This window comes from Onychomys torridus, chromosome 2 (assembly GCF_903995425.1).
Source record: "Onychomys torridus chromosome 2, mOncTor1.1, whole genome shotgun sequence".
Classification (NCBI taxonomy): Eukaryota; Metazoa; Chordata; class Mammalia; order Rodentia; family Cricetidae; genus Onychomys; species Onychomys torridus.
In genome coordinates this window covers 13,681,072-13,692,683 of record NC_050444.1, presented here as the reverse complement: position 1 = coordinate 13,692,683, position 11,612 = coordinate 13,681,072, and the positions used below count along the sequence as shown (strand labels likewise).

The following is an 11,612-nucleotide window of genomic DNA, read 5'->3' as shown; positions in this document are numbered from 1 at the left end:
CAGAAACCGCGAGCAGCCCGCAGCAGGGAACGACGCCCTCCGCCGACCAGCTCAAGTCTCCCGCCTACAGCCAGCCAATCGCCGGCCGGGCGCTGAGCATGCGCACCACCGCGCAGCGTCGCTGCGTTCCCCGACTCTGATTGGACGACCTTTTCCGGCGCGTCAGCTTTGCACTTCCTTTTGCTTGCGTTCTGGCTTGATTCCAGTTGGCCGCTAGATCTGAAGCGTATTGGTTTGGTTCCAGTCTCCAATCGTCAGATGCTAACTGAAGCGACAAACTTGACGACTTATGTGGGCATAAATCAGTCAATTATTATTTGGATCATAGAAATGTGTGCACCACTAAGGTACACGGAATCCTGTTAGTTACTCATTCAAATGTCATTGATTAGATGCAGTCCCTAAGATGTTTACAAGTCCTTTTTTTTTTTTTTTTAAGATTTATTTATTCATTATGTATACTCTCATTACAGATGGTTGTGAGCCACCCTGTGGTTGCTGGGAATTGAACTCAGGACCTCTGGAAGAGCAGTCAGTGCTCTTAACCTCTGAGCCATCTCTCCAGCCCCTACAAGGCCTTTGAAGTTCTAGGAGTATAAAAATAAATGTGTGGTTATTGGACTCTCGTAAAAGGTCGAAGGGCTCCTTTGGACTTGAAAAAGCAGTGTAGTATTGTAAGCAAGGACGCCATATCATTGAGGGTTTTCCAAGTGAAGTTCCAAATGCTACAGTGATATACAGTCTGTCAGGCCTAAGAAATCTGGACGGTGGTAGCGCACCTTTAACACCAGCACTCGGGAGGCAGAGACAGGTCTCTGAGTTTGAGGCCAGTCTGGTCTACAGAGTAAGTTCCAGGACAGCCAGGGCTACACAGAGAAACCCTGTCTGAAAAAGAAAAGAAAAACAGGAAAAGGAGGGAGAGAGAGACAGAAAGAAAGAAGAAAGATAAAGAAAGAAAAAAACCTGGAATTAGATAGTCTGAAAAGAGAAAGTGGCTAAAGGTCATTCACTGAATTATATCCAACAGTTTAACAAAAATTAAAAAGCTTTAAAAAATAAAAGGTTTAATGAATATGTGAAATAATGAGAACTCGTGGTGCTGGTAGAAATATAAACAGGTATGTTCAGTTAAGGAGTAGTTTGACAGCAGCTAATTAAAAGGAAAGGTGTGCTTTAAAGGCTTTTGTCCTAGAGTCTTTTCCAGTCCTAAGGAGACACTTCATAAATTGAATCTGGCTTCTGGCGACTCCGGGGGCCAGGGTTCTAAAAGCTGGGGAGTGGGGCCTGCTACAGTAAGATGCCCTCCTAAACCACACCACCCCTTTCTCTAAGGAACACAGGAGAAGAGCAGTGGCATGGGGACCAGTGTCTGCAACCCATCTTCAATAACATCGGTCGCTAGCCAATCTCCACTCACCTCCTACTTCATCCCGACTCTGTTGCACAATTTACACCCTTTTCCCTAGCACATTTGCTTCTTAATTGTCTTTGTGTGCCTCTCAATGCGAGAGGTATTTTGAGCAGGCTTTTGCTTTGTTCCCTGATAGAGTGTTTGTGGTAGCTGAGCATGCTGTGCAGACAGCACACCACAGAGGATGAAGAGTGGTAGTCGTTTTTCACACATCAGAACCAGCATCAGAATCTCTAAGGAATCACTCAAACACGGATTTAAATTCTGCAGATCTGAACCACTGCTAACGAGTTCCCAGAAACACTGATACTGCTGGTCCAGACCACACTTTGACAGCACTAGATGAGGCTATTCTCAGGACCCCTAGAGGCCAGAGGTACCTCTGGCAGGGAAGGGAGCTGGCCAGGGGAAATGGACATGTGCTTTAACACCTCGGAGTCTGGATTAACTTGACAGTGACAACCAGTGGCCACTCAGAGGAGAAAGTTGAAGAACAACAAAGGTGGCCCCAAGGCAGCTGCAGACTGGCTTACTAGGCAGAGGTGGTGCCATGTCACCAAAGGGTCCTGCAGACTAGACGGCAAATGTAGCAGGAATCTTAAAAGGTCTTATTAATAAGATCAAACCCGAGGCAGGTTATTGGGGTGAATGCTGGAAGATCAGAGAAGCAGAACAAGCCACAGCTATCTCACCTTGCTAGTTCTTCAGGTGATCCTGTTTCCTCAGGCTGGAAGCTTCTGAGTCCTCCTCCCAATGGAACTCAGCTGAACTGTGCTGCTCCAAAACCTGAATGCTTATCCAAGCAAAATGCTTAACTAACTACATGGTTAACTCACTTAGTTCCTGGTCTTCACACCTTATATACCTTTCTTTTTCTGCCCCCACTCCCTGGGATTAAAGGTTGGGTTTCTGGGATTAAAGGCATGCACCATCACCGCCCAACTTCTGTTATGGCTTACTCTTCGCATTTTCTAGCCACCATTTTTGGCTTAGTTCTATTGGCTGGCTGTTCTCTGACCCCAGATATGTTTATTTTGGGGAATACACAATATTTCAGGGAACACAATACCCACCACAGGTAAAAAGTTCCTGTTTCTTATTGGTGCATGTGCAGCAGGGGCCTGCGAGCCTGCCCCATTCTCAGACCTGTCTCTCTTGAATCTTCAACATGTTTCTTTGGTCTCTGCATATTGGATTCCTCCACATTGTATTTTATTTTTGATGTCTGCATTTCAATATTTTATTTTGCTTTAAAATGAAAACTACACAAAAATATATTTTAAAACCCCCAAATGTGGGCTGGAAAGATGACTCAGGGGTTAGGAGCATTAGCTGCTCTTCCAGAGGACTCAGATTCAATTCCCAGCACCCACATGGCAGCTCACAACTGTCTGTAACTCCCATTCCAGGAGATCTGACACCTTCACACAAATGCACATAAAATAAAATAAATTATTTTTTTAAATCCTAAATGTATGACACACTAACAATAATCAATTTGTCAAAACTTACATTCCACAGACTTGGAAGATGGCTCAGTTAGTTGGCAAAGTGCTTGCCGCATAACCATGAGGACCTGAGTTGGGATCCCTAGCACCCACATAAATTCAGGTAGGCATAGGGATACACACATGGAATCCCAGTGCTAGAGACAATAAGATCCCTGGAGCTCACTGGCCAGCAAGTCTTGCCAAATCAGCGAGCCCCAAGTTCAGTAAGAGACCCTATGTCACAAAATAAGGAGAGGGCCAGGCAGACAGCTCAGGAGGTAAAGGTGTTACCACCAAGCCAGACAACCTGAGTTCAATCCCGGAGACCCATATGGTAGAGAGAACTGCCTCCCAAACACTGTTCTTTGACCAACACACACACACACACACACACACACACACACACACACACACACACACACACCATGAACACATACAAAACAAGTTTAATGTAGTTTTTTATATTTTCTAATAAGGAGAGGGCTGGAGGGATGACTCTGTGGTTGAGTGTTTGCTGCCTTAAACTTTAAAGGGCATGAGTTTGGTTCTCAGGACCAACACAGAGAAGACCACAACTGCCTGTATCTCCAACTCCAGGAGGATCTCCAACCTCTGACCTTCTTAGACACCTGCACTTGAGTGCACAATACATACACTTTTTTATTGTCTTTATGAAAATGATTACAACCATAAGTCTTATTTACCGTAAATTTTTTTAAATTCTTTGTTTGTTTGTTTGTTTTGGCTTTTCAAGACAGGATTGTTTCTCTGTAGCCCTGTCTTGGAACTCACTATATAGACCAGGCTGGCCTCAAACTCAGAGATCCACCTGCCTCTGCCTCCAAAGTGCTGGGATTGGGATTAAAGGCATGTGATATCACCACCCAGTCAAAACTCTTTAATTCTAAGAAACAAATACTACTCTGCTTCAGTCCTCCCACAAATCAGTGGAAGCTCAAGAGCTGTGTAGCCGCCGGCAGCCTGCAGAACTACTGGCACCCACTTCTCCCCGTTTCCCCCTGGTGTCACCTGCTGACTCTCCTGGTTCTCCCCTGGCCCTCCGTTCATGCCATGCCACAGCCTCTGCTAGTGCTTCAGCCTGTGCCATTTCTCTAAATTACAGACTTCTATGACCCTTTAACATCTTGCTCATTAGTATTTGTTTTATTTTTTCGAGACAGAGTTTCTCTGTGTAGCTTTGGAGCCTGTCCTGGAACTCACTCTGTAGACCAGGCTGGCCTCAAACTCAAAGATCCACCTGCCTCTGCCTACGGGTGTGTGTGTGTGTGTGTGTGTGTGTGTGTGTGTGTGTGTGTGCACGCATGTGCGCACGCACACTGGGATTAAAGGTGTGCACCACCACCGCCCTGAAGCAAGTTTAAAAATAAAGCCCATAGCTCATTTTTGAAGAAATGTGATTATACATAGACCCAAATGTACAAGACAAGTCCCTCCCTGCCTCTCCACCTTATCTGATTTTTTTTTTTTTTAATGGAGCTGAGGACCAAACCCAGGACCTTGCGCTTGCTAGGCAAGCGCTCTACCACTGAGCTAAATCCCCAAGCCCCGGATTCATTTTTGAAATGACAAATCACAATGCGAGGTTTTTAGAATCCCATTTCCATATGGTGAATTGATCCTGCTCTGTACTAGTTAAGTACTAAGTAGCCTGCTACTATTTGGCTCCCTTCCTCCCCTTAGGTAGTCCAGGGTCCCATCCAGGGAATGGTGCCATCCACACTAGGCTGGTATTCCCACGGCAGTGTAATTAATTACGATGATCCCCCAACAGCTTGTCCAGAGAGCCATCTCCCATTTGATTCTGAGTCTACAACTCTAACCATCACAGTGTAGATGCAAACTGATGTGAACTGAAAACATCTTAAGTGCAAGGCTTAGATAAATGAGAAAAGAATTCAAGGCCCTTGATGGATTTATCACTCATTCTACAATCCAGCAAAAGAGGTAACAGCCTAATGCCACAGGTGCAGAAAGCTACAGTATTTGACTCAGATGGGTAGAAACAGGATTCAAAACCAGGCTTGCTGGTCTACAGGGTGAGTTCCAGGAAGAAGCGTAAAGCTACATAGAGAAACCCTGTCTCGGGGCAGAAACAAACAAACAAACAAACAAACAAACAAACCAACAAACCAACAAACAAACAAACCAGGCTGGGTTGGGGATTTAGCTCAGTGGTAGAGCGCTTGCATAGCAAGCGCAAGGCCCTGGGTTTCATCCTCAGCTCAAAAAACAAACAAACAAACAAACAAAAAAACAGACTGGCTAATTCTTAATACTTTCTATGATGGAAGAGGTCCTCACCTATGTGCTGTAGAAAGACCATGTGAAAATCTGCAAAGAGAGCCTCACCAGAACCTGGTTACACCACAGGCCTAACCTTGACTTCTAAGAACAGTGAGATTTGTATTATTTAAGCCATCAGGGCCACTGTATTTTATTATAGCAGTGTGAGCAGACTGAGAGCTTGCATTGTTCCAGGCACTCATTAAGACTTTCATCAACTTGCACTTAAGTGTCAAAATCTTCACATATGAACTTTTTGTGCATGTGTGTGGGTACACACAGACACACACACTCCACATGTGTGGGTACACACACACTGTAGGCAAGCACTTTTACCAATAAGCTAAACCCTCAACTCTAAAGCTGAGCTTTTCAAGGCCCTTTTTCCTAATAAACAGATATTAAATTTACTCACAAGTAATTCCCAACCAGAGACTGTTAGGATGGACGAGACTCATACACTTACTTTTGTTTAAGAGAACTCTGTATTTTACGCCATTTGTACAGGCTCAATGAATTAAGACATACCTTGGGGAAATATGGCTCCTCTGTCAAAGTTAAAAGTTTATTTCTGAATATAAAGTAGATGCTTCTGATTGCCAAAATAACAATATTAGGATAAGCCCAATCTTAGGCTTTAAATAGCTATATAATAACGCAGCAACAGTAGGTCCAAAGCTGAAGAAGTATTTCTCTTCTTCTGGACAGCTACGCTTCCTCAACTGCATGGTGGGCACCTTGTTAAAGCGTGAGCGCCAGTGTTTCCACTTCTCAGGTGATGAGTGCAGCTCGGCCGGACAGCACACAAGCTACTGATTTGAGGTAGTTCACATTTTCAGCGTTGGAGAACATTGTGTGACTTCCCACGACAGCACATATTTGTAACAAATGGTCAGCAGTTTGATAAGCAGTACTGCTCGAGAAACCCGGCCAGGAACGGCTGCTGTTCCAGGATGAGGCATCGAGCAGCATCCAGAGCCAGTGGTGACGGCATCAAGTCCTCGGCTGTTTGGACATGTCGGTTGCTTCTGGCTGGGGACACTGAGAGATGGCTGAAACACTACAGGGTGTCACAGGCTAAGAAAGTGTGGGAATATCATTGTATAAGCAAGAAAAATACAAAACAAGTCATTTAGTTTTTTCTCTTTCTATCTAGAAATTTTCTAAATAAATACCATATAAAAAATGGGAAAAATATATACAAACATACATACAAAGTTTGGATTTTTATTGAAATCTCGTTAAGTATCAAACAAAATCTGCTTTCTTCAGATAAAAATATTCTCTCAGATGTCTCCAGATATAACTGCTAAGTCTAAATTGGTCCGTCAGTGTTTTTTGTCCTCAGGAAATGTCCATTCATTCACCTGGGGTACTCCCAAGTCTACCGAGTAAAAGATCGCACATGGCGACCTCGCCCACTGCCGCCTCCACTAACAAACTTTCCTCTGGAGCCCCCGCTGCCGCTGGTGGTGCCGGCCCAGGAAGGTCCCAGTCCCCCACGGCCTCTAGAGGCACGGTCTCGGGGACTCGGGCGGTAGCCTAGAAGAGAAAAAAGACCACTTAGTTCAACCATCCTTTCTCTTGTATTGGTTCTTACACTTTTAAATAGGCAAGCTATGATTTTTGAGAATTATATCCCAAATAAAACTCATTTTAGAGCTGGAGAGGTAATTCAGTGGTTTCTTTGCTGTTCTTTCAGAGGACGGGCCCTCCATGCCTTCTCAGCACCTGTCAGGTAACTCCAGCTCCAGGGAATCCAGTGCCTTCCTTGGCCCTCCTCAGGTACTTACATAGACACACCCCTCTACACACACACACACACACACACACACACACACACACACACACACACACCCCTATACACATACACCCCTACACCCACACCTACATACACACCCCTCTACACATACCTACACACAGGGTCTTTTTAAAAAAGAATTCATTTTAGAGTGCTCATTTAAAACCAAAGCTACTTTTGACAAGAATCCTACACTTGAGTAGTAATGTAGAAAAAAGGTTCTATGCTTATAATACTGTGCACTGAACAGTATCTACCATAATGATCCTACCTCTGCTATCAAAATACTTTGCAGTTAAAAAGACACCATAACAACTGGTTTATTTTTTAAATATGCCCTATCATCATGAGACATTACTTATGCTAACAGTTAAATTTCATTCCCTGATATAAATCTAACTCCAAAATAATCAACACATTGAAACAATCTCTCCCATAACAGAAGCAAATGGCCTTCACAATCTGAAGAGAAGGGCCCTCAGCAGGAACAAGTGGAGGAGCACGTACCTGTAGAACTCAGTGGCCGCAATGGTGGAAGAGGACCCCGGTTAAAATTGCTCTGGCCTCCACGACTTTCATTGTAATTTCCTCGAGGAGTATTCTGAGCACTCCAACTAGAGCCTCTGGTTCCTTCCCGACGGCTGTAGTTCCCTAAACAAAAACAATACAATCAAAACTGAGTTCATACTTGGATTGTTTCTGTTGCTGGGGGTTTCTGAGAAAGGGTCTTGCCATGTCAGAGCCCAAACCAGCTTCAAACTTGTAGTCTTCCTGCCTTCATCTTCTGAGTGTGGAGGTTACAGGTTACTCAGCATCACCCCTCACAGGCTTTCTTTAATCTTCAGAAGTGATGGAACAGAAGATGGAAGTCTGTACGCTGAACAGCATCTCACAATGGTTAAAAGCAGGTGACTGCAGTGCCAGCCTGTCATGTTCAAACAGCAGTTCTGTCCCTTACATTGTCCCTTCTTTAAAGTGGGTCTGATAGAACTACACCTTGGGGTTGGCACAAGAGTACTAGATGAAGTTCTGAGAACTTCTGTGGGATGTTTTTCTGTATGCTGTGAATATGTGTTGCTTGATAAAAAAATGCTGTATTAGCCTATGGCAAGGCATCTTAGAGGCAGGCAGGAAATACAAGCAGATAGACAGGAAGAAGAAAGGCAGAAGGGAAGAGACACCATCCCGCCCAGCACCGCCCAAGGAGCAACATGTAATGTGATGCAGGTAAAGCCATGGAACATGTGGTGATACACAGATCAATAGTTATAGGTTAAGATAAGAGCTAGCTAGAAAGAGGCCTGCCATAGACTATACAGTGTGTAAATAATACAAGCCTCTGTGTGTTTACTTGGGTCTGAGCGGCTGCAGGGCCAGGCGGGACACAAGAAGACTTCCAACTACAGAAAACAGTTCCTGATGTCCTGTGTATACATGATTGCTATTAATACAAACTCTTCATTCATACGCTCCTAACTCAGCAGATATGAAAACATGCTATCAGTTCACCAGTAAAGAATGTGGCTGGGTTGTGGTAGCCTGTCATCCCAACACTCATGAGGTAAAGAAGACAAGATTTCTTTGACTACATACTGAATTTAAAGCCAGCTTCCATACATATAATACATAAAGGATACCTAAGACCCTGTCTCAAATAAAATAGAGTGTGAAAGAGAAGAGAGAGGGAAGTGAAGAGGAGGGAGAACGAGACAGCAAGAGAGAAGGAGAGCAGAAAAGAGGAGGAGGGAAGAAGGGAGGGAAGAGAGGAGAAGAGACTGATCTCTGAAACCAGTGTCATGGTATATGCCTGTAATTCCAGTACCTGCTGAAGCAAGAGGATCACAAGTTTGGCATGAATCTTGCTAAATAGCAAAACTTTGTATAAGAACAAAACAATAACAACAAAGGAGTGATATCTGTAAGATAATCAGTTTCTAAACTCAAGACAACTTAAAATAAACCAAATACAACATGAAGAAAAATATAGGGGCTGGAGAAACAGCTCAGCAGATAAAAACACTTGTGGTTCAACCATGAGGACCAGACTTCAAATACCAGCACCCATGCTGGGCAGCTCCTAAATGCCTGTAACCCTGGTTCCAAGGAATGCAATGCTGGCCTACTCTGGACTCTGAAAACATGCATATACACATATGTGCACGTGTACAAACACACACACACACACACACACACACACAACTGGTTTTAAGAAAGGAGAAAACCACATAAGCCATGTATGGCAGTGTGTGCCCAGCTCTGTGCAGGGTCAGCACTGGGAAGAGGAGGGCTGGCAGGACTATGAGTCCCAGGCTGGCTTCAAACACATAGCAACAACCTGTCTCGGAAGAATATAGAGAGTCCGGGAGAAGGCTCAGAGGGGAAAGAGCAGGCTACAAAAGCATGAGGAACTGAGTCTGGATCCCTAACACACACATAAATGGTGGGCAAGCATAGACAGCCACTTGTAATGCCAGTACTTGAGAGGCAGTGATAGGGGATCTCTAGGCCATGCTGGCTAGCTAGCCTAGCTGAATCAGCAAGTCCCGGAGTCAAATGAAAGGTTCTGTGTCAATTTATAAGGTGGAGAATATTTGAGGAAGACAACCAATATCAACCTGACCCTTATCCACACACATATACATACCACAGATGCATGCAAAACAGAAAAGACAAGAAACTAGGTAAGAAAAGCAAGAGATGAACTATACAGAGCAATCTTATCAAAATGTAAGAAGTATAATTGTGAAAATGGTTTCTGTGTATTACTCAGGAAAGATATATAAAATTTTCATTGTAAGAGCTAGAGAGATAGCTCAGGGTTAAATGGACTGACTGCTCTTCTAGAGGACAGGGTTCCATTCCCAACACCTAAATTGTGGTTCACACCCCTGTAACTCCAGTTTCAGGGGATCCAATGCCCTCTTCTGGCCTCGTTGAGCAACAGACACACATGTGGTACACAGACACATATGTAAGCAAAATACCCACAGAAATAAAATATATTAAAATGTTTTCAAGTTGGTGTGGTGATGCATTCCTTTAATCCCAGGACTCAGGAGATCTCTGAGTTCAAGACGAACTACATGAGTTTCAGACCAGTCAACGGTACACTGTGAGACGCTGCCTCAAAAAAATTTTTTTCTAATGTAAAAAGGAAAATAGTAAAAAGAAAAGAAGAAAAAAAAAAAAAAAAAGCCAGGTGCTGGTGGTGCACACCTTTAATCCAAGCACTCAGGAGGCAGAGGCAGGTTGATCTCTCTGAGTTAGAGGCTAGTTAGGTCTACAAAGCAAGTTGCAAGATAGCTGGGGATACACAGCCAGAGAAACCTTGTGTCAAGGAAAAAAGGAAGGAAGGAAGGAAGGAAGGAAGGAAGGAAGGAAGGAAGGAAGGAAGGAAGGAAGGAAGGAAGGAAGGAAGAGACAGACAAACCAAAAACTAAAGTACAACCTATCAAAGGGAAGTAAACAAGAGATTTGTTTCATTTCTACCCCTATTCAATAGCCCTCTGCAGACAGTACCAGAGGGGCTGACTGCAACGAGAGCAGTGTTGTCTGAACCTCTTCTCTCTGGTCACATAGTCACTACTCCACCCTCCAGACCACTGGGAGACATAACACAGTTACCTTTTGAAGCAGGCGGTGTGAAAAACCTGTTCTGACTGTGGAAAGCGCCCCGCCCTCCTCGATTGCCTGAAAATCCACCCCGAGAGGAGATCTTCTGGGACACTTTGAGTGGCCGTTTCGGCTGGGGTATTCCATCTTGAGGGACTACTTCTTTACTTTCAGCTGCTACAAAGTCATCCACATGCATAGATGGCGGCCTGCTCGTGTTCTGTTTCCTCTGGCGGAAAATGTCATGGGGCCGAACGCCCTGTCCAAATCCACCCCGGCCCCGGCCTCTTGGGGGCGGCCCAACGTGAGCCCGCTTGGCAGGCTCAATGTACTCCGATTTCCCACTGTTAAGACAAAGGCACTCTGTGAGAAACTTTCTTTCTCAGATCTCCAGTGGAAATGTTACGTTACAGTCCATCTTTACAATACTAAAAATGGAGTTTCATTGTTTGCTGCTTCCACTTACAGGAACTGTTCCAGTAATATTATTTTCTATGATGATATAACAAACTAAGTATGCTTGTTAGTTGATAAGACTAACATTTTTAATCAATCCAGTGCATCTGCTTCTGGCTCAAAGGAAGAACAGGACAAAGAGGGCTAAAGACAGCTCGGAGCAATCAGGAAGTACAACGTCCTGGGTTCAAACCCCAGCAACAACAGCAACAAAAGAACCACATAACGCGCCATGCATACCCTGACAAATAACTCACTTTAAAAAACTACTACAATTATGCCAGCCAAGGTGCTCACGCCTTTAATCAGCACTCAAGAGGCAGAGGCAGAGGCAGAGGCAGACAGATCTGTTTGACTTTGAGGCCTTGGGGGCACTACAGATAAGTGTCTGTCTTTTTTTTTGTTTGTTTGTTTTTTTTTGTTTTTTCGAGACAGGGTTTCTCTGTGTAGCTTTGCGCCTTTCCTGGAACTCACTTTGGAGACCAGGCTGGCCTTGAACTCAGAGATCCACCTGGCTCTGCCTCCTGAGTGCTGGGAT

At 44.3% G+C, this 11,612-nt stretch overlaps 1 protein-coding gene across 2 annotated transcripts in view; it reads right to left on the bottom strand.

Moving 5' to 3' along the window:
- Positions 1-6,412: 6,412 nt before the first annotated feature.
- The window catches only part of Virma (vir like m6A methyltransferase associated), a 71,651-nt gene continuing 66,451 nt past the window's right edge, over positions 6,413-11,612 (bottom strand). For both annotated transcript variants that reach the window (XM_036177668.1, XM_036177669.1), the window contains exons 22-24: positions 10,631-10,962; positions 7,514-7,657; positions 6,413-6,747 (exon numbers count right to left, since the gene is read on the bottom strand). In XM_036177668.1, coding sequence (XP_036033561.1) covers positions 6,590-6,747; positions 7,514-7,657; positions 10,631-10,962 — 634 coding nt within the window. In that variant the 3' untranslated portion in view covers positions 6,413-6,589. The remainder of the gene's footprint in view (positions 6,748-7,513; positions 7,658-10,630; positions 10,963-11,612) is intronic.